The sequence below is a fragment of the Helianthus annuus genome, chromosome 2 (assembly GCF_002127325.2).
Source record: "Helianthus annuus cultivar XRQ/B chromosome 2, HanXRQr2.0-SUNRISE, whole genome shotgun sequence".
Classification (NCBI taxonomy): domain Eukaryota; kingdom Viridiplantae; phylum Streptophyta; class Magnoliopsida; order Asterales; family Asteraceae; genus Helianthus; species Helianthus annuus.
The window spans coordinates 174295471-174322555 of NC_035434.2; the positions used below are offsets into that span (position 1 = coordinate 174295471).

The 27085-nt window shown below is 38.9% G+C and overlaps 1 protein-coding gene and 1 non-coding gene across 2 annotated transcripts; both read right to left on the minus strand.

Moving 5' to 3' along the window:
- Positions 1 to 105: 105 nt before the first annotated feature.
- Positions 106 to 1197, minus strand: LOC110908089 (transcription factor MYB2). The gene is made up of 3 exons (XM_022152999.2): positions 1034 to 1197; positions 814 to 943; positions 106 to 686 (listed from the first exon to the last, which is right to left on the minus strand). The coding sequence occupies exons 1-3, from the start codon at positions 1161 to 1163 to the stop codon at positions 245 to 247; spliced, it is 702 nt and encodes a 233-aa protein (XP_022008691.1). The 5' UTR covers positions 1164 to 1197; the 3' UTR covers positions 106 to 244.
- Positions 1198 to 13335: 12138 nt separating this feature from the next.
- On the minus strand, positions 13336 to 13442 carry LOC118489861. The gene has a single exon (XR_004887874.1). It is a non-coding gene; the product is annotated as a small nucleolar RNA R71 (small nucleolar RNA).
- Positions 13443 to 27085: the final 13643 nt, after the last annotated feature.

Sequence of the window (27085 nt, forward strand, 5' to 3'; positions counted from 1 at the left end):
ACGGAATGAATCAGCAACTTTTGAAAACATATGTGAATATGTGATGTCATTGTGTTTTATTTTGATGGATGATATTGATAGGTGATTAATGTTTCAACTTTCAGATGGTTATAATCCTTTTTAATATTTATTTTTAAGCTTAGCATTATGATCAAAATGATCGATACAGAAACGTGGCTACTTAGCCACAAGTACACACAACATACAAAACTAAGAAAGAGTGACAACATGCTTGACTTGGTAGCTAGCTAGCTTTGGCAGCACACAAGTCAGGAGCATGAATATCATCCATGTTCCACAAGCCATCCCATAGACCAATGTCGTCGTTCATAGGGGTCTCCGGTACATAACAACCGCCACCATTGAACAATAGGCTAGTTTGTTGTTCATCGTAAACTTTGCCTTCCTGCCTCACAATCATTGTTGTAGACATGTATCCGACTTTGTTCTCACTTTCTTGGAGCAAAGATATTATCTTTTCTACATCAACTTCATTTTGTTGCATATGAAGTTGTTGCAACTGCAGTTGTCGTTGTTCTTGTTGAAACTTTTGTCTTTTTAACAGGCGTGTTTTAAGCTTGGTTGATTCGTCCATCACCTTACTCTTTTTCTTAAAATGGGTTCGCCAATAGTTCTTGATCTCGTTATCTGTCCTTCCGGGCAAGCTTCTTGCAATTGTTGACCATCTAATTTAACCAACCAGGCATGTATATGGATGAAGTATTAATCACATGACCACACATAAATGGAGTTTCTAAAAGAGCTAGCTAGCATTTTGTTTTTGTTTCTCAAATGGTATAGTATAAAAAGTACCGATTTCCCCATCGAGCATGTAGATCAAGAATGATGGCTTCTTCATAAGGGGTAATTCTACCTCTCTTAAGGTCTGGTCTCAAGTAGTTCACCCATCTGAGTCTACAACTTTTCCCATTTCTTTTCAGACCTACAATGGATTAGATATTTATATAAGTGATCATTCGCACCTTTTACAAAAAGAAATGAAGACATCAATATAAGCTAGTACGGCATGTACCAGAAAGCGTAGCGACAGAATTCCATCGGCCTTCACCATGCAAGTTGACATGATGAACGAGCAAACGGTCTTCTTCGGTAGTCCATGGCCCTTTTCTCCACTTTTCTTCGTATGCTCCACCCCAATACATCGTACCTTACCGTACTAATTAAACTATCTATTTATCTATCTATGTCTCTAATCAACTTGATTAGCCATGTATTTATACCACCATAAAACCCTCCATCCTAATGTCCCTATCTAAAACATCTCCCTTTCTACATAAAGCAAGCATAAAAGATCTCACCAACAGTATCTCCACACCATTAGATTTACCAAATTACCCTTCATGCTTTGGCTGTCAAAATTATTGAAGGGTGTTATGGGAATTTAAAAGTTGTTATGGATTAAGGTGACATGTTCAATCTTGATCATATCCTAAGAGTATAATAGTTGATTACGACATTTGGGCCACGTATAGCATGGAGCCAAATGCGTCACTAAAAAAGCATAAGGTTATTTTATTAATTAGGGTAATTTAAAATTCGTCGTGGCAAATGAGATTAGGGCAGGTGTTTACAAACTTACTTGTTATGGCCATAAATCACAATCGCATCTAATAAACTACAATATATTAATGCTATATTTGGTAATGGGTTTAGTAGTTCACGTACCACTACCTCAACAAATGGTCTTCCACATGAACACCATCTATTCAATTAGTCTGCAATTTCACTAAGTATTCTTCAAAGAAATAAAGTGTGTTTGATGAATAAAAACCGAAATCACACTTGTAAACAAAATATCTTTACACCAATAACAGGATTCATATATATGTTAAGCACTAATTCATTCCAACTCATTGTGATTGCTCCTAAACGTAATATTGCCATAAGGGAAGTACAGATCGATCGGGGGGGGGGGGGGGATTGGGAGGAGATCTCAAAAAGTTCAGGAGTATAATAGTATAAGTCTAGTTATTATTATCTAGTTTGTTTAGGATAGGATTGTGCTTGATCCTACTTTTATTAAATGTTTATTTAAATTTTGAGTTGTCCTAATTGAATTAAAATAGAATCAGTGTGTACCAAGGAAGAGTTAGTATAAACAGTGGTATTAGGTTATTCATTGTATCTAGATTTCTTTCAAGTCAACAAAAGAAAAAAAGTCACTTGTGTAGAGCAAATTTTGTGTGTTAGGTTTGCAAGATCGGGATGGGATACAAGGGATGTGATTTAACAAGTAGTATGAGAGTCATTGTTAAATAGTTCTGAATTAGAAGACTCGACCAAGAAGCAAGGTTCGTCCTGCCTAACGATCTAATACGAATGCAATCACCTGAAGCAATTGTAGAGACTTGCATCTATCCGCTAAGAATTACCATGGGTAATCTCCAAGGAATAGGAGGCATCAAGAAACTTAAAAATACAAACCACAATGCATGGTCTAATTGTATGATGTCGTATCTATAGGGTCAAGACTTGAGGGAAGTTATTAACATGGCAGATAGAATGCTACCTAGGAATGACTTGAATGGCGAGATAGTGAAATGAATGGTGAAGACAGAAAAAGTATCGTTTGTATTAAAGGCAACTATTGAAGAAATGTTATTTGTGACCTAGCAACTCTAAAATAAGGTGGGGATGCTTTGGCGGTGTTGTTCCCAAAAAAAGAATGATGCAAAACTCCAACTCCTTGAGAATGAGTTGCTAAGGATCAGTCAAAAGGAGTTAACAATCCTAAGGTACTTCCATAAGTTGAAAACCCTGTGCCACAAGATAGGAGAACATAATCCTGCCGTAAGATAGGAGAACTTGATCCACAAGCAAATATAGTGAAGTTTCGGATGACACATATTCTTATCCATAATCTCAAATCCGAGTTTCAAAATTTCATCACCGCAATCCAAGGATGGCCGTCACAACCCTCAACAAAAGAGTTTGAAAACCTCCTTGTTGGACAAGAAGCCCTTGCAAGACATCTTATTGGAACATTGATCAAGGCAAATGAAGATGAGACCTTATTTGCTGAAAAGGGTAAAGGTCGTAACCAAGGAAAACCTTGATAGAATCAATTCTTGAATATGGGATGGTGGAAGAAGAACGATGGCATTTGAAAGGGAAATGGAAATCCATAAACTGAGTCTGAAGAGGAAAGAAAAGAAAGTTACTCAATAAACGAAGGTTTCCGTTCAAGTGCTATAATTGTGGATGACGACGCATATGGCGAAAATTGTAGGCAACCCAAAGCAGAGAGAAACTTGGCTACAATAAAGGAAAAAGAAGCCTGGGATGTTAATGCAATGGTAACATAAGTTCAAGAAGTCACTGCCTTGATTGCTAATATGGAACCAAAGGCGAACATATTAGGGGAATGTACTATTGATTCCAGGTGTTCAAATCACATGACTAGAGAAAAAGAAAGACTCCACAACCTAAAAAGATATACCAGAAAGCATGTTGTGGTGATAGTAGCAAGTATTTGGAAAGTGTGATTTCTAGTCGAATGAGGTTAGAAGAGTTTGTTTAGAACAATGTTTTCCATGTGCCCGACATGAGAAAGAATCTCTTCTTAGTACCTCAAGTGAGATCAATCGATGGTTATGTTCTTTTTGGTCCTAGTGATGTACGAATTTATGAAAGACTTAAGACTTTTCAATTCCAATACTTCAAGGAAAATGTAATGACATTGTGTATGTTTTGTCCGCTGAGTCAACATATGTCGACAAGGCAAAACACAATCAATATGTAGATTTGTGGCGTGCACATCTAGGTCATAGAGGATACAATCTGTTGGAACTAATAATGAAGAATAAGCTTGTTTAAGGTTTCTCTACATTCAAATTACCAAGGAGATGGTGTGTGTCGGCCGCCAGACAAAGCACACCAACTTCCCTATGAGAGCTCCCAACACTTAAGTTAAAATCCGCTATAACTAGTTCACTTTGATGTCTTTGGACCTTTGAAGCACATGTTAAACTCTGGAATAAGATTCATGGTAACATTTATCGACATTTTCTCAAGATACTTGTGGGTTGACTTCATGAAGATTAATGACTAAAATATTCATAAAATTTAAGTTGTTTAAAGAAGTAGTGAAATGACAAACAAGGAAATCAATTATGTCTCTTCGCTCGGATAGTGGTGGAGAATACTTAGCCACTAATTTTGACACGTATCTTAGAGAGAACAAGATCGGGAGGAAGCTTACATGCTAGAAAATTCTTATTGAATGTATTCTTAATACAATACCTTTATTATATTTCCTTTATACAATAACGAATATGGAACATCAGTTTGGTATTTTGTTGTTTTATGCCTTTAATTATTTTGATTTAAAATATAGAGGGGGAATTTTAGTAGTTTCTTACTTATAAACTTGTTTACATAGATAATATATAAAATGAGGTTTGTATAATATATCTTTTATCCACGTTTCTTAAGAATAACGCCAGATATTATAATGCTCTAGGAGAAGCGATTTCATTTTCCAGACATCAGAAAACACAACAACGCTAGCTTTGCAAAGGGTTTCCATGTGACCTAACTTTGGCGTGAGTACTAATGTATGGATTGTAGAGCATGTAATGTGTGTGTAAGTATTCTATGAATGAGTAGTTTTTGTCTTATTCATTTAATGATAATTACAATATATTGATCCTTTACCATGGAGAAAATTTTGTTTGTTGTATCAAGTATAACTGTATAGACAATTTTTTGTATTAGAGGTACTAACCAAAACATCATAGTTTCTTCTTTACGGAGCAAAATTTGTATGCATATTCATGACCCCAACTGCGTGTATGCTTGATCTAGACCATGAAGGTCTAGCATAAAGTTTGAACACACGTTTGTTTATCCGGGTCTTAATAGAATATCAACATAGATACTCCATTTAACAAAATATGAAATATAATATTATTTATTTATTTATAACATGTAGATACTAACCATCTAAATTACAAAACATGTGTATCTCTTGATATATTATTTAAAAGTTGATGGTCGACATAGGATTGAGTGGAAGCCACACGCTTGTTGAATGTTGACCATGTAACATTCCAAGTCACCTAGTCCAGCCTCTTTTACTTAGATGATGAGCCTTTTAATTAAAAAAAGTGATTATTGTAATTAGAACAACATACTCAGATATTAGTGAATTAATGTTAGGCTACATGGTATGGTGACCATTCTTCAAAGGAGGATGATCCGTCACCTAGGCGTCACGTCATTGTTCCTTTGGGAATGGTCCAAGACACTAAATCAATGGAGATGAGAGGATGATCATACCCCACTAGTTTACCTTTTTTTTAAAAAAAGAAATCATCTACCTTTTTTTTAACATTTAACAAATAAAATAGAAAAATAATTTCATTAGTATTAAAAAAAATTACATAAACTTAAAAAAAATAAATAAACATAAACTTAAAAAAACCATCTACTATTATGCTTCTTCATGATGTCTTCTTGCATTTTCTTTAAAGTGGAGCGTTTTGTTTCGGAATAATTATCAACATCCATCGTCAATATCTCCCACTCTTTGAGCCGAACTTTATCATCAGCCACTCGTAACTTTTCTCCCGCCACACGTGCCCTTTCTTCGACCGCCCGTTCCTTCGCCTTTTGGGCGTGACCTCCGTGTAAATTTTAAATTGCGTCATAAACTCCTCCATCTTCGGATCGCTAACCTTTTGCTTTTCTTTCTTTGAGGCCGCCTCCCTCTTTGATTTCTCCCGCCCGTGGGACGTTCCGCTTCTCCTACGGCGTACTCTTCTTCATCGAACTCGGCGTCGTCGTTTAAATTAATGTGACAACTCACGTCCGAGCCGCCGGCGCTAAAACTACCGGTCTCCAAGAAAAAAGAACAACAAAGGCATTTTTTTTATTTTAATAGTTTTTGGAACGACTACTTTCATTAAAACCGACCCTAGCAAGACACTAGACAAAAAAACAACAAAGACACAATACAGTAAGAAATTACACAAGGTCTTCCATGTCAAATTTTTTAACACGGATCTTTCTTTAATCCAAAATTCGTAACCACTTGGTTGATAACTTTTGCATCAATGTTAGAATTTCAAAAAAAAAAAAAAAAAGGAAAATCCCATGTCAAAACGTTAATAAAAATACATATGTAGTTGCGGGTCGATTTTGAACAAAGTTTATAAAAAATGTAAGACTATCAATTTAAAAACCATTTACCCTATATTAATTTATAAAAAGTTCTTCCCTTACAAAAATACTATTCATTTTTCTTTTATTTTTAACCTTTTTACCTTTTATCTTTTACAGTTTTAACCCAATAGTTTTCATCTTTTACGTAACCCTCGTAATTTTCATCTATTACATTTTTGTGACTAACATTTTCTATCTTTACCCCAAAAAAAAACATTTTCTATTTATAATTCTATCACTTTTCCACTTTTAACTTTGTTCCCCTGTACTTTACATCTTTAACTATGTTTTCTTTATACCCGAAGAAAAAACCCGATAAACACCCTTAATCGTTATAGTCTGGTTGTCGATAAGTAAAGAATAAAAGTCTTATAGAATAGTAATATTAGTACTTTCTAAGAGGACCTTTTTAGATTATGAGGTATGGGGCGTGGGTTGGGTACAAACACCCAAGTCACCACCCCGGGTGGGCTTGGGTTTCGGCGAGGCCCTTTTGGAACCGTTCGCGTAATTTAAATAAAATAAAACAAATTTATATTCACTGATTACAATACAAAATAAGAAAGCCAAAAATACAATACAAATTACAACTGAAATAAACCAAAGTACAAGAATGGAGTAGAAGCAGAGTGGCTGAGTCACGTGTTCAACACGCTTCCCTTAAAACAAATTCCGAGTCTCCCAAGAGTACTCGTTTTGTTTCCCAGGGTACAACAGCCGGAGCAGTAGTACTGCCGGAGTTCGCCTACAACCCGAAGGTTACCTTTAAACTTGAAGGGAGAAGATGATCAGAAATTTCCAGAGAGAAAGTTGTGATTGCTGTTGTGTTGCTGGGTTTTCGTGGTCTCCTCTACAGCAAGGTATGGAGCTGTATTTATACAGCTCCCGGTTTGAAACAGCCAAAAACGAATTAAATGAGAGGTTTAAATTGCATTAAACGTCTTCAATGCAATTTAATACGTCATTTAATTCTCAGTCAAAGCTTGTTAAAACGTCTTCAATGCAATTTAATACGTCATTCAATGCTGGAAGCTTCTGCGCGCGCGTGCGCGCGCAAGTCACCCTGGTGCGCGCGCGCCCAGGTCTGCATGCCCATGCGCAGTGCGTCCTCTTGGCTCACTGCCATGCGCGTATGCGCCACGTCACCATGCGCGGTGCGTCCTCTTGGCTCAAGTCCATGCGCGCGTGCGCCACGTCACCTGTGAGCCTATACGAGCGCGCCACACAGTCGCGCCGTATTGGCTCACTCTGGTGCGCCGCGCACGACACAGCAGGACCCATGCACCATGCGCGCAACCGCGCGCGCATGCGCATGACTGCCACGTCATGTGCCGCATCACCTACCACTTGGTCCTTGCAACCCTTGTGCTCCACCACGCGCACGCGGTCAAATATACAAAGGCGGCTCGCGGCGATGCGAGCGTGCGAAGTGCATAGTGCGCCATCAAAGCGCCACATTGCGCCTCATCGCCCTCGCCACGCGCGCGCGCGTGTGCGAGTGCGAGTTAGGGTGCTCCGCACCCTTCGCGAGGACACTAGTGTGTGCTTCCATGAAACAATAAGGATGGAGAGTTCCACCTTAAATACCCATTTAAGTTCCATCTCTCCTCCTATGTGGGACAAGGTGCTACTTTCCCTTTTGTTTCAGCATTCAATGTTTCAAACACCCAACTTTGAGCATCGATATCTCATTCATCTTAGCTCGGTTTTGGACATGGTTTAGTTCGTTGCGAAGCTCTTCCGACATAGAACACAAACCCACAAATAAATATATAAAACCCGCTCATTTTATTATATTTATTTCTAGTCCAAAATAGGAAAAAAATCATTTTCCTATATTTGTGAAAAATGCTATTTTCACCTATTTTTCCAACAATCCCCCACATGAAAAATGCTATTTTTTCATCAAATTTCCAACAATCCCCCACATGTATGGAAATGGATCTTTTCCTTACACTTTTCAACGATAAACTTCGACAATTGAGTATTGCAAGATAGGTAGGTTGAAGCCTTTGAACCTTCTTTTGTGAAGCATACTTAGCTTACTAGCGGTTTGTAGACGCGATGTCCTTAAACATACCCCCATTTGTGTAAGCGACATTACACTTCACACAATACTCTCCCTGGTTTGGCCAACTCCTCATTGTCGTGTCCTATTATGGTCCTGGAACACTAGCCTGGTTCTGCGAGAGCTCTAGGATTTGCGCACCCCACAAATCCATTTGAAGCGACCCCACTTCTCTCTAACATAGGTGATTCCCATGAATCATTAAAAGCATCATGGTAATTTGATTTTCCCGAAATCATTAACCTTAATATGCTTATCCTCACTTCAATGTCACTGATTGGAATGGACTAGGAAGTATATTTAACTCCCTTTTAGTTTTGGGGTACTCCCCCACAGTGACTCCGTTTTGGTAATATGATTAAGTTGTCCTATTGAACTTAGATCTTGGGATCTCCAGTCAACTAAGTTAGGTTTCCCTCATATTCCCATTTACCACGGGCTTTAGTCCCATTCCTTTTGACGACGTTTCTACTAACTCTCTGCTTAAGCCTTTTGTAAACGGGTCCGCAATGTTATCCGCTGATCTCACATAATCAATTGTGATAACACCCGTTGAGAGTAGTTGTCGTATCGTGTTATGTCTACGTCGCATATGCCTTGATCTGCCATTGTACATCAAGCTTTGAGCTCTACCAATCGCTGATTGGCTATCACAATGTACACATATGGCTGGCAAAGGCTTTGGCCATCTTGGAATATCTTCCACGAATTGACGTAGCCATTCCGCCTCCTCGCCTGACTTATCCAAGGCGATAAATTCAGATTCCATTGTGGATCTCGCTATGAACGTTTGCTTAGAAGACTTCCAAGCAATAGCAGCTCCTCCAAGTGTAAACACGTAACCACTTGTTGATTTGGAATCTTTATTATCCGATATCCAGTTTGCATTAGTGTATCCTTCGATCACTGCTGGTTGTCGGGTATAATGCAGTCCATAGTCTCTTGTGTATCTTATGTATCTAAGCACCCTCGTGATAGCCTTCCAATGATCCGCGCACCGATTGCTGGTGTATCTACTTAGCCTACTTACCGCGTAAGCCAAGTCGGGTCTAGTACATGTCATTAGATACATTAGACTGCCAATAATTCTTGAATACTCTAACTGAGCAACTCCATCTCCTTTATTTTCTTGAGATGTTGTGAGGTATCAATTGGAGTTCGAGCTACACTCGTGTCTCCCGAGTTGAATTTTTCAAGAATTTTATCCACATAGTGAGATTGAGTTAACACAAGACCATCTTGGGTTCTTATGATCTTTACTCCAAGAATCACATCAGCTAAACCCATGTCTTTCATGTCAAATCTCGCTTTCAACATGCTTTTAGTAGCTTTGATAATTTTATCATTACTCCCAATGATAAGCATATCGTCTACGTAAAGGCATAAGATCACATAACCTTCATTTGTGTCTTTGAAATAAACGCATTTGTCGCACTCATTTATTTTGAAACCATTGTCAATCATGACATGATCAAACTTTTGGTGCCATTGTTTGGGTGCTTGCTTCAAGCCATACAAAGACTTGACGAGTTTACATACTTTACCCTCTTGACCTGGGGCGGAGAAACCTTCAGGTTGCTCCATGTAAATCTCTTCTTCTAAATCGCCATTTAGAAATGCGGTTTTAATGTCCATTTGGTGAACTTCCAAATTTCTTAAAGCCGCTATAGCAAGAACCAATCTAATCGAGGTTATGCGCGTCACAGGCGAGTAGGTATCAAAGTAATCTAGACCTTCCTTTTGTCTAAATCCTTTAATCACCAACCTAGCCTTGTACTTATCAATACTTCCATCAGTTTTCATCTTCCTTTTGAATATCCAACGATATCCAAGTGGTTTGCAACCAGGTGGAAGATCTACTAACTCCCAAGTATGATTTTGCAATATAGAATCTATTTCATTTCTTATTGCTTCTTTCCATTGAGGTCCTTCTAAAGAGAAAACCACTTCGCGATATGTATTGGGCTCGCCCTCAACCATATAGCTAACGAAGTCTGAACCGAAGGATTTTTCAACCCTTGGCCTTTTACTTCGCCTGCGATCACTTTCTTCAACCTCAGGTTGTTCATGTGTCTTATCATGAACTACCTCCTCAACTGGTGTAGAAGAGCTTTCACCTACTTCAAAAGTAGGTGTTGATGACGTTGCATGTGTTTGTCTTCTCAAAGGAAACACATTTTCAAAGTAAGACACAACGTTAGGATTCACCTCCATGATAGTGTTTACGTGTACATCAGGATTCTTGGACTCATGTACAAGAAAGCGATGTGCACTACTTTGATGCGCATACACAATAAATATGCAATCAACAGTTTTGGGTCCTATCCTAAGAGCCTTAGGAGGTGGTACAATCACCTTTGCTAGGCACCCCCACACTTTCAAGTATTTGTATGAAGGTTTCTTCCTTTTCCATAACTCATATGGAGTTTCTTCTACCTATTCCATTTGGGAGTGTAAGCCACATTTAAAGAGTTTTGCTTGAGGACAAGCAAAAGTTCAAGTGTGGGGGTATTTGATGTGTGTAAAATGCAACATATAAAACACATCAATTAAGGCATAAAACTAACCCTTTTTAAGTACTAATGTTGGAAAAAGAGTGTTTTTGTCTTCCTTTTGTATTTTCAGGATGAAATGAGCTCAAAATCACAAAAGAAGCAAAAAGACCACTAATTCTACCATAAATACAAGAAAAGGAACAAAAATAGACTGCCCGGACCCTCAACGGCACCTCCCAAAGCAAAAAGGAAGAAACAGAGTCTGAACACGCCCCGTGTCCAGCGAACACGGGGGCGTGCCCAGGAAGCAGCAGAAAAGACAAACCAGTAGAAGCTTCCATTGCCCACCACGGGGCCGTGTCCAGCGAGCACGGGGGCGTGGTGAAAGTACAGCAGGCGCATTAATTGTAATTCGCAATTACAATTAATGAGGAGAGAGAGTGTCAGGCGGGCACGGGGCCGTGTCCAGCCTTCTGTTCAGCCTATAAATAGAGGAGCTTGGCTTCATTCTCTCTCATCCCTTGGCACACCACCTCTCTCACACTTCATCCACCACCCACCACCACCATAACACCATCATCCACCACCATCATCCATTGTCCATCGTAGAGTGTGTGAGTCGTCTCGGGATCCAAGATTGATCGTAAGAGTTCTTGACAATCAAGGCCATGTTTGCCTAAGTCTCTTACATCACTTGGTGAAGACAAGTGTTTAGTATAATACTTTTTATTTTTAATCTTTTGCACTTTTTATTTGGTTTTGTATTAAAGACTTTAATAACTAGTTACTTATGTTGAAGGTGATCTTTCCTTATCGTTTGTCCGTGGTGTCTTGGCGTTATTTTACTGTCTATATAAAATAAAAGATTTTCACCATTCATATCTCCACGGTCTATATGGAGGTATGTTGGCTACCTGGTCGGGGGTTAAGGGAACGGTTTGGTAAGGGTCTTGCCCTTGTTCAGCGTTTAGAGGTCCTGCTTGGGACCTGGGTCAAATTTAGTAGGATCTCCTTCAATGCCCATAGGTATTGGATGGCGGGGATCCAAACTCTTTGACCCCCTCATAAGTTAACTACTATTAATACTATAACCCGGCTATTTAGGACTGTATCCCTGCTGACTCAGACTACTTAGCCGAGGGTAACGTCACTGCCAAAAGCGGGGCCTACCATAATTTGCATTAATAACTTAATTCATTATCTTTCAATAATCCGACCCTTTAGGATTGTATCCTTGCTGACTCAAACTACTGGGTTGAGGGTAACGTCGCCTTCAAAAGAGGGGCCTACTACAATAACTAAGATAATCTCTTAAACAAGTGCAAAAGTGCGAAAATAATCAAAGGTTATACTAATACACGTGTCGGAACCAAGTGATTCATCTTGTCTATCTGTTTTTATTTTATTTTTATTTTCAGCATTTAGTTAGTTTTTATTTTTCTTAGTTTAAAACATTTTTCTAACTTTTTGATTTGATTAGACGTTGAGGATAAACCGGTATTAAAAGCTCTTGTGTCCTTGGACGACCTCGGTATCTTACCAACACTATACTACGTCCACGATGGGTGCACTTGCCCATATGTGTGTTTAGTGTTAGTAAATATCGTGTTTTATAAATTTAAAACTTGGCTAAAAGTGTAAAAAGGGCTTAAATATATATCTAAAAATATATATACACTAACACGCATCAAGTTTTTGGCGCCGCTGCCGGGGACACAAGGATTTTAAGAAAGTTAGGAATCAACGGCCTAATCATATTTTTATTTTTCTTTAATTTTTTAGGATTTTTTTTTCTTAGATTTTTAGCTTCTGCAGAGCTCAGCACGGGGCCGTGCCTGGTCGGACACGGGCCGTGCTCAGCAAAGTTACTGGCAGTTTTTGTTTTTCAAGTTACAGAAGGCTGACCACGGGGCCGTGCCGGTGCAACACGGGGCCGTGTCCAACCTCCAGTAACTGGGATCTGGAAAACAATCACTGTATTTCCGACCACGGGGCCGTGTTCGCTCAACACGGGGCCGTGGTGAACCTTCTGACCGACATTCTTTTTTATTTTTATTGCAGGACTTGGAACCCGACACCATCCTCACATAGTGTATGAGCTCCAGTTCTAATAAAGACATAAAAGAACCGCTAGAAGAACCCGAACGCTTTCTCAGAAAAAGGTTAAAAGCCAAAAACCAAGAGAAGGTTTCGGGTGATCCACCCCCAATGGCGGACCAACGTACCCTTATGGATTATCTACGGCCCACCGTAGGTAATCTACGCGTCGCTATCAATGCTCCGAATGTCGAAGCCAATAACTTCGAGCTCCGACCGCATTTGATACAAATGCTCCAAAACTCCGCAACCTTCCACGGGCTTGCGGACGAGGATCCTCATCTACATATAACTAATTTCTTAGAAATATGTGATACCTTTCGGATCAATGGAGCATCAAACGACGCCATACGCCTCCGTATGTTTCCGTTCTCACTAAAAGACCGAGCAAAAGCTTGGCTCAACACCCTCCCAGCTGGATCGGTAAACACCTGGGATGAACTAGCCCAAAAGTTTCTATATAAGTATTTCCCTCCTTCTAAAACTGCTAAATTAATGGCTGAAATTAATACATACTCACAAGAGGACGGGGAATCCTTATATGAAACATGGGAAAGGTTCAAGGAGCTACTACGCAAGTGTCCCCATCATGGCCTCGCAATATGGCAACAAGTATCCACTTTCTACAATGGATTGTTGCCACACACTAGGCAGACACTTGATTCTAGCTCCGGGGGACTTTTAGGTAATCGATGCCCACACGAAATATATAATCAAATTGAGGAAATTGCTCAAACCAATTTTCAATGGCACACTCCCCGGGGAAATAAGTCTATCGCCCCGGGCGCCCATAAGGTCGACGAAAGCACCTCTTTACAAGCCCAAATCGAGGCCCTTTCTTCAAAAATAAAAAAACTAGAAATGTCAAAAACAGTCTCGGTTATGGCTTGTGAAGGGTGTGGTGGGTCACATGAAAATTGGAGTTGCATGAAAGAAACGGACGATCAACAAGAAATGGTAAACTACATTGATAATAGACCTAGGCCGTCGGGTCCTCCAACGGGAACTTACAACCAAGGATGGCGAAACCACCCAAACCTTGGTTGGAGGGAAACCGGCAATAGTAGTAACCAACAAACCCAACGAACAAACTTTCAGCAATCAAGAAATGAGTCACAAAATTTCACTCAACAACAAGGTGGACGAGAAAGGCTCGAAGATACTATATCTCGCCTCGTCTCCGACACTGATAAGAAAAACTCGGAAAGATTTCTACAATTAGAATCTAATTTTAGGAATCAACAAGCTAGCATTCAAAACATAGAAAAACAAATAAATCAACTAGCACAAAATTTTTCCGAGAGACCGCAAGGCGCATTACCTAGCAATACCGAAACAAACCCAAAGGCGCAAGTTCACCTCATCACACTACGAAACCGCACTGTAGGGCCTGCAGAAGTACCTCAACCAACGGAAGAAACAATGCCAACACATCTGCAGGAAAAGAACTCTCCCCCATCACCAGAACCTACCAAGGCTCCTCGAGTTCCATACCCCGGTAGGTTAATTCGTCAAAAAACCAATGAGCAATTCGCAAAATTCGAAAGTTTGTTAAAACAATTGCATGTCAATATTCCTTTTATCGAAGTCCTAACCCAAATGCCCAAATACTCTAAATTTATGAGGGACTTCCTTACACATAAAAAGAAAATTGAAAATTTGCAATTAGTTAATTTAGGCGAAGAATGCTCTGCCCTCGTACTCAATAAACTACCCCAAAAGAAAATCGATCCCGGAAGTTTCACGATTCCATGTTCAATAGGGGAATCACCCGTTCGCAATGCCTTGGCCGACTTAGGGGCTAGCATTAACCTCATGCCGTCGTCAATGTTCAAAAGGCTTGGCTTGGGAACCACGAGCCCTACAAAAATAAGCATACAACTCGCCGATCGATCAGTCAAGTTCCCACAAGGTGTCATCGAGAATGTCTTGGTAAGGGTAAGCAAATTCGTTTATCCCGTTGACTTTGTCATACTCGATATGGAGGAGGACACCGAGGTCCCCCTTATCCTAGGGAGACCCTTCCTTGCCACAGCACAAGCAGTGGTAGACATGAATGAAGGGACACTGACTTTAAGGTATGGGGACGATGAGGTGAAGTTCGGAGTTGAGAAGAAAATAGAAGACGACGACCCAGTCAATTACATGAAGGTTATTGATTCAAGCTTGGATGCCGCTCTCCGACGGTGTAACTTGGGAAGCAAGGCACTCCACTCAGAAAAGATATAACCAGAAATCGGGTCTAGCCAAGGACCCTTATAAACGTGGCGCACCACGGAGGCATTCTGCGGATCTATCCTTAGTTTAGTTTAGTTTAATCTTTTAATTTTTGCAGAATAAAACACACTCATGGTGGTAATGGATGAAAAAGGGAACGAGAAAAAAATGGGACCATGCACGAAGAACAGAGCAACCCGACAAAAATCTCCACCACAGAAGGCTCAACACGGGCCGTGCTCAACCAACACGGCCCCGTGCTGAGCCCCTGCAGAAAAATCACCCAGTTCAGGTAACTGGACACGGGCCGTGTTCAGCGGACACGCCCCCGTGTCCAGGCTTCTGTTTCAATTCTGAAATTTTTGTTACTGGTACTTGACCACGGGGCCGTGCCCGGTGAACACGGGGCCGTGTCCAGAGTGCCAGTAACATAAATATTTGCTTTTTAACACACTTTTATACATTTTAATCAACCAAAAATATTGTTTTTGGACACATTGAGGACAATGTGTAATTTAAGTGTGGGGGGATGCTAAAACCTTGAAATTCTGCAAAATCCTAAACACAAGCCTTACACAAAACTCTATTGGAACCGCTAAACACCCCAAATTTTTTCAAAAACTTTTTCATTTTTTATTTACTTGTCTTAGTTTAAGTTGGGAAGAACAAGTTCTAAAAAGGTTATATTTTTACAAGTTTACAACCGATAGCGTCGTGATAAAAAAGGAACCAACATAAGAAAATTATGAAACGGCATAACAAGTCTAGTTTAAAATTCGATTATATATGCTTGGTCACATTTAAAAACCCATTCCCACAAAAGTGAGTTTTGAGCCTTTATTGAGCATAAAAATACACATATTTAGATTAAATGCTCATTTTTCGTTTCTTGTGTGAATAGCCGCTCGGTCCTTACAAATCTAGAACTTGCCACGACAATACATTCCCGGTCCTTACCAACTTAAACCCAAGTAAGTAAATGATGGAGGCATTAGGACTAACTATTTTTTTTCAAAACCATTATTTTTCATTTTTTTTACCTACCCAAAATCCCCCTAGAAAACCCCTTTGAGCCTAAACCTTTCATTTCATTACCCCAAAACAATTTTTTTTTTACCCACCAAGAACCTTTTTCATTTTTTTTTTCTTTTATTTTAGTAACAAGCTCGGTTTTTCGTCAACTTGCCCTTTCATGTGACATCAAAAAAAAAAATAATAATAATCTTATATGAAGTCAAAAACAAACAAAAGCTACAAAAGCTTGTTTGGAGAAATACTTCAAAAATAATAAGTCACTAAAAACAAGGTATTTTACGAAAACCGACACTTGTTACGATTTTTCGCCCTTTTTACTAACCACTAACCAACCACCCACCTTTAAACCCAAGCCTTCACCCAAAAAGTCCTCTTGATATTTACAAAGGTAAAAAGTTAAAAAGGAGGAGGATTGATTGCTTGGCAAGCCTATGGAAAGACGTAAGTTCCGTGCCGCTCTCGAGTGATTCACTAAAATATACACCTTCGGCCGAGTGTTGAGTGATCTCCCGTGAGGTATGTGAACTTGTATATAAATGGAATTTTAATAAAACATGTTATGCCCGAATAAGTAATTTATCTTGTGAAAAGTTCAAAATAAATCATAACGAATAGGATTGTAAATAAATAAAAATAAAGCCTATAAAAACCTTGGATTCCCGACACTCTAGGACAAGCTAAAAAACTTCTCTTCTACCTATTCCATTTGGGAGTGTAAGCCACATTTAAAGAGTTTTGCTTGAGGACAAGCAAAAGTTCAAGTGTGGGGGTATTTGATGTGTGTAAAATGCAACATATAAAACACATCAATTAAGGCATAAAACTAACCCTTTTTAAGTACTAATGTTGGAAAAAGAGTGTTTTTGTCTTCCTTTTGTATTTTCAGGATGAAATGAGCTCAAAATCACAAAAGAAGCAAAAAGACCACTAATTCTACCATAAATACAAGAAAAGGAACAAAAATAGACTGCCCGGACCCTCAACGGCACCTCCCAAAGCAAAAAGGAAGAAACAGAGCCTGAACACGCCCCGTGTCCAGCGAACACGGGGGCGTGCCCAGGAAGCAGCAGAAAAGACAAACCAGTAGAAGCTTCCATTGCCCACCACGGGGCCGTGTCCAGCGAGCACGGGGGCGTGGTGAAAGTACAGCAGGCGCATTAATTGTAATTCGCAATTACAATTAATGAGGAGAGAGAGTGTCAGGCGGGCACGGGGCCGTGTCCAGCCTTCTGTTCAGCCTATAAATAGAGGAGCTTGGCTTCATTCTCTCTCATCCCTTGGCACACCACCTCTCTCACACTTCATCCACCACCCACCACCACCATAACACCATCATCCACCACCATCATCCATTGTCCATCGTAGAGTGTGTGAGTCGTCTCGGGATCCAAGATTGATCGTAAGAGTTCTTGACAATCAAGGCCATGTTTGCCTAAGTCTCTTACATCACTTGGTGAAGACAAGTGTTTAGTATAATACTTTTTATTTTTAATCTTTTGCACTTTTTATTTGGTTTTGTATTAATGACTTTAATAACTAGTTACTTATGTTGAAGGTGATCTTTCCTTATCGTTTGTCCGTGGTGTCTTGACGTTATTTTACTGTCTATATAAAATAAAAGATTTTCACCATTCATATCTCCACGGTCTATATGGAGGTATGTTGGCTACCTGGTCGGGGGTTAAGGGAACGGTTTGGTAAGGGTCTTGCCCTTGTTCAGCGTTTAGAGGTCCTGCTTGGGACCTGGGTCAAATTTAGTAGGATCTCCTTCAATGCCCATAGGTATTGGATGGCGGGGATCCAAACTCTTTGACCCCCTCATAAGTTAACTACTATTAATACTATAACCCGGCTATTTAGGACTGTATCCCTGCTGACTCAGACTACTTAGCCGAGGGTAACGTCACCGCCAAAAGCGGGGCCTACCATAATTTGCATTAATAACTTAATTCATTATCTTTCAATAATCCGACCCTTTAGGATTGTATCCTTGCTGACTCAAACTACTGGGTTGAGGGTAACGTCGCCTTCAAAAGAGGGGCCTACTACAATAACTAAGATAATCTCTTAAACAAGTGCAAAAGTGCGAAAATAATCAAAGGTTATACTAATACACGTGTCGGAACCAAGTGATTCATCTTGTCTATCTGTTTTTATTTTATTTTTATTTTCAGCATTTAGTTAGTTTTTATTTTTCTTAGTTTAAAACATTTTTCTAACTTTTTGATTTGATTAGACGTTGAGGATAAACCGGTATTAAAAGCTCTTGTGTCCTTGGACGACCTCGGTATCTTACCAACACTATACTACGTCCACGATGGGTTCACTTGCCCATATGTGTGTTTAGTGTTAGTAAATATCGTGTTTTATAAATTTAAAACTTGGCTAAAAGTGTAAAAAGGGCTTAAATATATATCTAAAAATATATATACACTAACACGCATCACATAGCAATATTTAGTACTATCGTCAATAAACGTGATGAAGTACTTATTTCCACCTCTTGTGGGTACCGCTTTTAAATCACAAATATCGGTGTGAATTAAATCAAGGGGTTCGGTTATTCGTTCAACCGATTTTGATGATGTTCTTGTAAGTTTGGATTCAACGCATGTTTCACATTTGTAGTGTGAATCAATATGGAATGTAGGTATACAATTTAAATTGATTAAACGACGTATTGAATAAAAATTTACGTGACCTAATCTACCATGCCATTTATTCGAATCAGAAAACTCAAGCATATAAGTAGAAGTAGTAGCAATTTTATTCATGTTCTTGACAGCCATTACATTCAATTTGAACATACCATTTTGGGCATAGCCCTTGCCTACATACATTCCTCGTTTAGTTAGTGCAAATTGATCGCTCTCAAAAACTAAACGAAATCCAAACTTATTAAGCAACCATCCCGAGACTAGATTCTTTCGCAAGTCCGGGACATACAACACGTTGCTTAGAGTGAGCTCCTTCCCCGAAGTCCACTTCAAGATCACCGTTCCATCACCCATGATGTCAGCGGTGGCTGCATTTCCCATATACAGCTTCTATTCTCCAGAAAGCGCCTTGAAGGTGATAAAGAGGGTTTTGTCTGCGAAAACTTGACGGGTCGCGCCCGTATCAACCCACCAACCTTTTGGAGTGTTGGTCACAGTATTGACCTCATCCATCATTGCGCTTTTGTCGGAAATAATTGCCACCAAAGGCATTCCGTCTTCATCCACCAGGTGCGCACGCTCACGCTTTGGTTTCTTGCGTTGGTTAGCCCGATGCCCCGGCTCGTCACAGTTGTAACAAGTCCCTTGGAACGTTTGAGGTTTCTTTTTCACAACCCCTTTCTTCGGTCCAAGGTTGCTAGCCTTTGCTTTCCCTTTGTCCTTTTTCCCCTTGCCCTTCGTGCCCTTAGAGGATTGCCCATGCTCAACCAAATTTGCGCTAGCACTAGTCTGCGCAAGGCTGCCTTTTAGGGCAATTCTATTGTCCTCTTCAATCCGAAGACGAACAATAAGATCCTCTATAGTCATCTCCTTTCGTTTGTGTTTAAGATAATTCTTAAAATCAACCCAACTAGGAGGTAACTTTTCAATCATCGCTGCCACTTGGAATGTCTCGCTAAGTGTCATGCCTTCCGCAGAGATGTCATGAAGTATAATTTGGAATTCTTGGACTTGATTCATAACTGTTTTAGAATCAACCATTTTGAAATCCAAAAAACGGGCTACCACAAATTTCTTTGTGCCAGCATCCTCCGTTTTGTACTTCTTGTCCAAGGCATCCCAAAGCTCTTTGGAAGTCTTGACGTTGTAGTACACATTATACAACGCATCTGACAGGCCGTTTAACACATAGCCACGACATATGAAATCCGAATGCTTCCACGCATCTACCGCGCACTGTCTTTGTGCGTCGGTCTCCCCTTCCACAGGTTGGGGAGCGGTTTCCGTTAAGAACCTCGCAAGGTTCATGGTGGTCAGGTAGAAGAACATCTTCTGCTGCCACCGCTTGAAGTGTAGACCCGAGAACTTCTCGGGTCGTTCAGCGTGATTAGCCACTGTGGACGCTCCCACAGTGGTGGCGTTTAGGGGGGTTACCGTCACAACATTTGTGGTGTTGTTAACGTTGACATTTTCATTCGTCATGCTGAAAATTAAAATTTGTAAAGTTAAGACAAAAAATTCTGATTTACACAAAAACCAGAAGTAAACTATTAAATTTTAATTTTACCACAAATTTACTGTTTAGGCTTCTAAGTCCAACTTTGAAGACCAAAAACAGAAAATCTTTAATAATTAGAACTTACTGATTGGCTTCTAAGTCCAACTTTGAAGACCAAATCAGAAAGTTTTAGCAAATTTAGGACAAGTTCGAATGTAACCAAAATAGTTTTCAACGAAAGTCGTTCCTTTGAAGATGAAAACTAAAAAAAAATATGTTTTTAAAACACAAACTGAGGGAAAACAAAACTGGTTTGAAACACAAACAGAATGGTTTTGATTACACGAACGGTTTTACAAATTTGTTTTAAGATTGTAGGAACCGTTCGCGTAATTTAAATAAAATAAAACAAATTTATATTCACTGATTACAATACAAAATAAGAAAGCCAAAAATACAATACAAATTACAACTGAAATAAACCAAAGTACAAGAATGGAGTAGAAGCAGAGTGGCTGAGTCACGTGTTCAACACGCTTCCCTTAAAACAAATTCCGAGTCTCCCAAGAGTACTCGTTTTGTTTCCCAGGGTACAACAGCCGGAGCAGTAGTACTGCCGGAGTTCACCTACAACCCGAAGGTTACCTTGAAACTTGAAGGGAGAAGATGATCAGAAATTTCCAGAGAGAAAGCTGTGATTGCTGTTGTGTTGCTGGGTTTTCGTGGTCTCCTCTACAGCAAGGTATGAAGCTGTATTTATACAGCTCCCGGTTTGAAACAGCCAAAAACGAATTAAATGAGAGGTTTAAATTGCATTAAACGTCTTCAATGCAATTTAATACGTCATTTAATTCTCAGTCAAAGCTTGTTAAATCGCCAGTTACGAAGCTGTACTGAAACTGCACTGTCATTCAATGCTGGAAGCTTCTGCGCGCGCGTGCGCGCGCAAGTCACCCTGGTGCGCGCGCGCCCAGGTCTGCATGCCCATGCGCGGTGCGTCCTCTTGGCTCACTGCCATGCGCGTATGCGCCACGTCACCATGCGCGGTGCGTCCTCTTGGCTCAAGTCCATGCGCGCGTGCATGCGCATGACTTCCACGTCATGTGCCGCATCACCTACCACTTGGTCCTTACAACCCTTGTTCTCCACCACTTGCACGCGGTCAAAAGTGCAAAGTGCGCCATCAAAGCGCCACATTGCGCCTCATCGCCCACGCCACGCGCGCGCGCGTGAGCGTGTGCGAGTGCGAGTTAGGGTGCTCCGCACCCTTCGCGAGGACACTAGTGTGTGCTTCCATGAAACAATAAGGATGGAGTGTTCCACCTTAAATACCCATTTAAGTTCCATTTCTCCTCCTATGTGAGACAAGGTGCTACTTTCCCTTTTGTTTCAGCATTCAATGTTTTAAACACCCAACTTTGAGCATCGATATCTCATTCATCTTAGCTCGGTTTTGGACATGGTTTAGTTCGTTGCGAAGCTCTTCCGACATAGAACACAAACCCACAAATAAATATATAAAACCCGCTCATTTTATTATATTTATTTCTAGTCCAAAATAGGAAAAAATCATTTTCCTATATTTGTGAAAAATGTTATTTTCACCTATTTTTCCAACAGCCATTTGGGCGGGGGTTTCAGGCCGGGCGTTGGGCGGGCCTAGCGGTGTTCCGTGGCTGGCTCTCATTGGCTGGGTTGGCTAGGCTATAGGTGGCTAGGCTTTTTTTTATTTTGTGTGTATTTTTATAATAATTGAAAAAAAATTATAACACGTGGCCAACCCACACGGGCTAGCCACGCCCCGCCCCGCCATACCGACCCAACATGCAACTGACCAGCGGTGCCCCTCGAAGTGCACGTGTCAACCTATGCCCCAAACCCCTCCCCACCATACCCCACGCTCGTAATTTTGAAGAGAAGCTTTTTAGGAAAGCAATAATACATGTATAAGACAAGGCCAACCCCATCATCTGCAGGCCGCTTGAGACAAAGAAGAAATTTCAAACATAAATACAAAAAAAAAAAAAAAAAAAAACCTCATAAAATAAAGATCTCTCTATACGACATAAACTTACCTACTATAATAAACATAGCATTTACTCTTTCATTGAAACTAGGATTGCGACCAGCCGCAATACGGCGGGAATTCTTTAGTTATAACTAGGTCGATCTAGGACACGCACGTTATGTTAAACCTGTCAAACGGGGAAAACAGACGATGTAAAAACGTTCACCTATACACGCACGTTGCGTCATGTTAACTCGCAAAATTTAGAACGAAACGTAAAAACGTTAAACTAAATACGCACGTTGCGATGTGTTAAGTCACAAAATTTAGAACCAAGCATAAAGCGAAAAATTTACGGAAAATGAAAACTATAAAGGACCAAAGTTGAAAGTAAAAAAAGTTATGATGATAGATTACATAAGATAAAAAGTTTTGGGTTAAAAGTAAAAAAAATAGTTTTGGGTTAAAAGTAATTTATAAAATACTTTTGAGTGAAAAGTAAAAAAAAAATCAATTTTTTTGGAAAACCCCCAAAGCCAACGTTACAACAACCATATGCATAACCAGTCTTTCTTTGAAAACCCCACAAAGCACACCCCGCGTTGCGGCGGGGCTTAAAACGGTGTCAAATAGTACTAATGTCATAAAACCGTCATCGACCACCAACACTGACTCGACCTAGGATATGCGTGTTGCGACGAACCTGTCAGACATGGAAAAATAGAGGTAAAAACGTTGAACAACACATGCGCGTTGCGTCGTATTAACTCGAAAAATTTAGAACTATACGTAAAACGAAAATTTGTCTAATATGAAAAGTATAAGTGACAAAAGTTGTGAAGTTAAATTGCAAATAATGAAAAGTTTTGGGTTAAAGTTAAAAAAACAAATTATGTATGGTTAAAATTGCAAAAGGTAAAAACCTTTAGGTCAAAAGTAAAAAATCAACTTTTTATTTTGAAAAATACCCAAAACACAATGTATAAGTCTTGATGCACATACATGTTGCTAATTTATATATGGAACTAGATGTAAGATCCGCCGTGTTGCGGCTAGGGCCTTACAAATTACGACATAATGAATCTATTTTATACTGCTAGGGCCTTACAATTATGGCGCAGTGAATCTATTTTATACTTCTTTATCGACCCGCTCGTTGCGTTTTAAAACCACAAACCTAAGGATTAACTACTACATCTTTGTATCAAGTTAGATATCCAAACGATCACATTGTGTTTCCAAATGTCTTGTGGAGGGAAATACAAATACTCGATGTTGATTAGGGATGAACACGGTACCAGTTCGGTATCAAACCGGTACCGGTACCGGTACTGAATATACGAGTTCGGTAGCAGTACCGGTATTTACCGGTGTTTTACCTGTAAATACCGGTACCGTTACTGGTACCGTTCCGATACCGGCACCGAAAAACGGGAAAAGTGGGTACCGGTACAATTATAGAGAGTTGGCCAAAACAATAACCCACACAAGCTAGTTGTTTTGTAAAAAAAAAACCATTGTCCAAGAATATATGCTTAGAGTATCACTTTTAATGCACCATAATGTTAAAAATTAATAGTATATTTTGTAAAAAAAAAAAAACCATTGTCCAAGAATATATGCTTAGAGTATCACTTCTAATACACAATAATGTTAAAAATTAATAGTATATAAATTAAGGTACAACTCTACTAAACCTTAACATTTTTTTTTGGAAACCCCCAAAGCTTAAGATATAAGTCTACTAAACACCAACATGTTGGTAATTTATAATAGGGTAATAATAGGTTTGAAATTGGTTGTATGCTACCTCCTCCCTAATGTACGTATAACTATTATCAATAATTGCAATTTCATATTGCCAAACATACATATAACCAGGGCGTACCCATCTAAGCTGTGGGTGGGTGGGCGCACTACTTGAAAAAATATTTTTTAGTGTTATTTTACGTCGGAAATTCAGACCGCAACTTTTGGAAATTTTCACACGCACCACTTGAAATTTTTCAACCGCCCCACTCAGAAAAAAAAATTATGAGTTTATAAATAAAAAAACATTGATATAGAATAGTATGGTTTCTTTATTGATATTTTTTGTTGTTTTATGTGATGATTAGGAGAAAACATAAATGTATAAGGGTTTGATCTTTTTATGTGTTTTGATGTCTTTTTGGTTGTTCTAGACTTGTAGTTAAATGATTTTTTTGTTTTATTATTAGCTTTGTTTGTTTAAATGATTAGTTACAAGTAATCAACACTTAAAATTATGGCTCAAATGTTTGAAAATAAAATTGAAAATTATGGACTATGATTGAACATGATTGTTTATTTTGTTTAAGTATTTAGTGTTTTTTTTATGAACGTATGAAGCGATTTATATGTGATAGGAACCATGAGTAAAAATGTAATGAACTTATGGTGTGTTTAGTATCTTTAGATGATGTTTTGGATAAATTTAAAAAAAATGAAAATCTGTAGGGCACAATTTTAAATACGTTGAAGTGTTTTTGTTGATTATATAAATTTTAGTTTGATGTTCTTTTGTCTTACATGACCCGACCCGATCCGACCCGCTATGAACCGATTTTTTTATAAGCAAGGGGTCTAAAATCTTTAAAAATATTCTACACCTAGTGGGTTCTACGGGAGCATAGCCGCAACTTTTCTAAGATGGGATCATGGGTTCGTTTTCAGGTTCGTTGACCCGTGTCCGATGAAGGTGTTTGAATATGTTTTTCATTTATTTATTTTTTTAAGTGTTATGCGTTCAAATGCGTTTCAAGATTGGTGCCCCATCTCGTTAGGATTGAAACGGGTTGAAGTGGAGATGAGTACCCCTTCTATCCTAACCAAACACTAGTCCTGGCCAGCTTATAACTATAGTTAATTTGCACCTTGATTGTTAGATATTGACTACCAATTATGTGTATATTGTTTTTGAGAGACAACGAATAGTAACTTTATTTTTATAATAATATATAGTTTTTATTATTTTATTATTAATATATTATAATAGCTTATTATTATATTTATTTTTAATAACATATTTTTTTTAAACATATATTTCCTTTACGTTTTTTAATAATTGTTTTTTTTTCTTTTTTTTAACATATATTGATTTATCGACTAATTTGATACTTCTTTAATAAGTTACGTTTATAACTTTTTTTCTAAAAACTTAAATACGTAGTTGTGCTTGATTTCTTTCCCTGATATTCCATTATAAGTTAAAAACGATGTTATACTCAAAATAAAGTATTTATTCGTTATCATAAAACAGTCGATGATAAACTAAATCGTTCTAATGGTTTGACTTTCTAAACAGCATGCTTTATTTTCAAATCACGTTTGTTTTACATTGTCATTTACTCACTTTCACCACAACGCGCGATATAAAAAAACTAGTATGCATATAAAATTGAGTAAAGTACACATATAGCCATGTAATTATTCAAAATTTTGGATTTATATTTAAAATTTTGGATTTACTCCTGTAAAATAAGTTGGCACCATAGCTTCATGGGTTAAAACAAGTTCCAAGGCGGGTCACTCTCCAACCCTAACCAAACACTAGTCCTAGCTATCTTTTATTATTGATGTGCGTGTAGCGTGATATGTTTTTATTAATATTTTTAGCCCTTTTTAACACTTTAGTCAAGTTTTAAATTTATAAAACACGATATTCTACTAACACTAAACACACATATGGGCAAGTGCACCCATCGTGAGCATAGTATAGCGTTGGTAAGATACTGAGGTCGTCCAAGGACACAAGAGCTTTTAATACCGGTTTATCCTCAACATCTAATCAAATCAAAATTTTTAGAAAAAGGTTTTAAACATGAAAATAAAAACTAAAAATGCTAAAAAATAAAATAAAATAAAACAGATAGAAAAGATGAATCACTTGGTTATAGTAGTGTAACCTTTAGTGTAACCTTTGATAATTTCTGCACTTTTGCGCTTTTTAAGAGATTATCTTAGTTATAGTTGTAAGCCCCTCTTTTGAAGGTGACGTTACCCTCAACCCAGTAGTTTGAGTCACCAAGGATACAATCCTAAAGGGTTGGAATATTGAAAGATAATTAATTAAGTTATTAATGCGTAATGTGCTAGGCCCCTCTTTTGAAGGTGACGTTACCCTCGGCTAAGTGGTCTGAGTCAGCAGGGATACAATCCCAAGTAGCCGGGTTAATGTATTAATAGTAGTTTACATATGAGGGGATCAAGCCATTCGCACCCCCGCCATCCAATACCAGTGGGTATTGAAGGAGGTCCTAGTAAGCTTGACCCAGATCCTTGCAGGATCTATACACTGAACAAGGCAAGAACCTTACCAAACCATTCCCTTAACCCCCGACCAGGTAGCCAACATATCTCTATATAGACCGTAGAGATATGAATGGTGAAAATCTTTTATTTTATATAGACAGTAAAATAATGTCAAGACACCACGGACAAATGATAAGGAAATTCCACCTTCAACATAAGAAACTAGTTATTAAAGTCATTAATACAAAACCAAATAAAAAGTGCGAAAACATTAAAAATCAAAAGTAGTACACTAAATATTTGTCTTCACCAAGTGATGTAAGAGACTTAGGCAAACATGGCCTTTGATTGTCAAGAACTCTTACTATCAATCTTGGATGCCGAGACTACTACACACACTCTAAGATGGATGATGGATGATGGTGGTGGATGTGGGTTGTAGTAGTTATGGAGTGTGGGTGAAGTGGGAGAGAGGTGGTTTGCCAAGGGATGCCTTTGAAGTGGATCAAGCACCCCTATTTATAGCCTGCACAGAAGCCCGGGCATGGCCCC